This window comes from Rhagoletis zephyria, unplaced genomic scaffold, assembly GCF_001687245.7.
Source record: "Rhagoletis zephyria isolate East Lansing unplaced genomic scaffold, Rhagoletis_zephyria_1.1 Rzeph_scaffold_48476, whole genome shotgun sequence".
NCBI classification, from domain to species: domain Eukaryota; kingdom Metazoa; phylum Arthropoda; class Insecta; order Diptera; family Tephritidae; genus Rhagoletis; species Rhagoletis zephyria.
In genome coordinates, this window is record NW_016205531.1 from 1 (window position 1) to 2,177 (window position 2,177).

General features: G+C 36.7%; 1 protein-coding gene across 1 annotated transcript; it reads left to right on the forward strand.

Moving 5' to 3' along the window:
* The first annotated feature begins 29 nt into the window (after positions 1–29).
* LOC108355679 (transmembrane protein 11 homolog, mitochondrial-like) lies at positions 30–2,177 on the forward strand. The gene is made up of 4 exons (XM_017606825.1): positions 30–120; positions 268–411; positions 654–987; positions 1,100–2,177. The coding sequence occupies exons 2-4, from the start codon at positions 326–328 to the stop codon at positions 1,262–1,264; spliced, it is 585 nt and encodes a 194-aa protein (XP_017462314.1). The 5' UTR covers positions 30–120; positions 268–325; the 3' UTR covers positions 1,265–2,177.

Consider the following 2,177-nt stretch of genomic DNA (forward strand, 5'->3'; position numbering starts at 1 on the left):
TCATAAAATAATGGATAAAGTGATTTGAGTGTGTGTCGTGCGTTGACGGGATATGGAAGCGATCTGTGTGGCCGGTTGTTATAGGGGCGGTGCAAGTGCGGAGGAGATTGGCGCCTAGAAGTAAATAATTTATATACGACGCCGTCTGATACGTTTACACTGTTTCTGCTTTTGTCATTGCCTATTTGAAGCGGCTTCTATTCTGCGCCTCCCTAAAGCACATCATCAAAAAATATTTAATTGTTTTTGAAAAAATGTATATTTTAGTGCGCTGGTAGTAATATTTAGTGCGTTAAATTGGGGATTACCTACAGCGCTGCCCTGCATGCATGTACCACATTTTTCTGCGGCGACTACTACGCAATATTGTAACCGAGACCTTGAACTCAGACACGCTCGCTTGATACGCCTATATGGTCCTCTGGCTTCCGCAGCCTACAAACAAGGCTAGATTAACTATTTTAATAAGTATTTAATAAGCTTGTTATTGATTTCATTGATATATGCGCAATATTTAGTATGTAAATTTTCGCCACGAATCGATCAATTAGCATAATTGTAGTCACCGATAAGCAATCTTGTTTTTAATCTTTCATAAACCTACATTTACACTTTTTATCTACTATTCAAATTTGATTTTGCTTTTATAATAGTACACCAGCCGCACCTACCTTCCGTATCATTCGTGAAGTCTACGAAAGCACCAATGCACATGAACGCTTTGAAGCTGAATTGGACAAAGCGTTGGAGGCTAAGGTGGACTATATAATAATTGAACCACCAAGGCTCGGCGACGAGACGGGGCGTTGGATAACAGTTGGCAATTGCTTGCACAAAACTGCTGTAGTTTCAGGAGTGGCTTCGCTCATATCAAGTTTGCTTTGGCGGGATCGACCAGTTATCGCCGCTCCTATGTGTGCTGTGTCACTTTTCTGCACGGGTTTATATACAGTATCGTGGAATTATGATCCCTGCTGCCAGTATCAGGTATTGTATGATTAGTAAACAATGTGTCATACAATTATAAACATGAATCCAAAAACATTTGGCTCACTCGGATTTAATGCCACACAACTTTTCCTTACAATTCATATTGCAGGTAGAAAACGATGATGAAATACTTAGCAAATTACCAATCGGAGATGTATCTGCGCCTGTGATCTTAGGCTATTCTCCAAATACCAAAACAAAGTACTTGCATCGCAGCATTACTCTGTTCTCAGCAGCATTCTGTGCATGGCAAATCTGGCGATCTTACAAGTAGCTAGGTTTACCAATGGTCCGCAGTATAGTATGAGGAGAGTTGCATGCAAATTTGTGATTATAAGAAAAGTAAAATGTCAATGAAGCATGATGTACAAAATTAGCATATACATTTTCAAATGCCACACATGTAGTCACGCCACGCCACTATGCTCTCACGACCGCAACCACAACCGTAACCAACAGCAGTACCCAATTATCCAGCACAGATGAAATCGGAGACTCCGCAGCAGCGATAACAACCGGAATAGCTCAGAATGGATCAAGTAAACAGTTGGCAGTTATTGATCGAAAGACATCCCAATTTTTTTCTATTTAATATAATTCACTAATTTTTATTTTATAAATTTTTACAAGTAATAAGAATGAACATAAGTAAATAACGCGCTAGTATAAAAACGAAAGCGAAAATATGTTTGGGATTAATTTGGATGTTACACACTTAGACAACATTTGGTCATTGGCATGGAACTTTTAGAGAAAAGAATAGTAATTTTTTTTTTGGTATATTCCAAAGTTTTGCTTAGCTGAAAGTTAAAATGGTTGAAAGGCAAATTTTTAAATTTTTATATTTTACTTCGCTTTTAAAAACTATATATGTATTTGCTATAACGCTGTGTTCCTACTGTATCTTTATGAGCTCTTTTTTTTCACGATTATGCCATAAAGTGAGTATGGAATTTCCTCGGTCATCTGCATTATACTTACCATTTTGTGTAAAATAACCGGCATTCAGCTGCAGGAAACTACATTCTCATTGAATAATTTTGTATTGTTTTATTCGTTTAGGTTATAAAGCCAACTAAAAAGTAAATAAGTATAAACAAAAAAAAATCCAAATAAATGTTTAGTAATAAAACGATAGATGCAATTTCGGAATCGACTTTTAGAAGATAACTTGTGTTAAAAAAAAA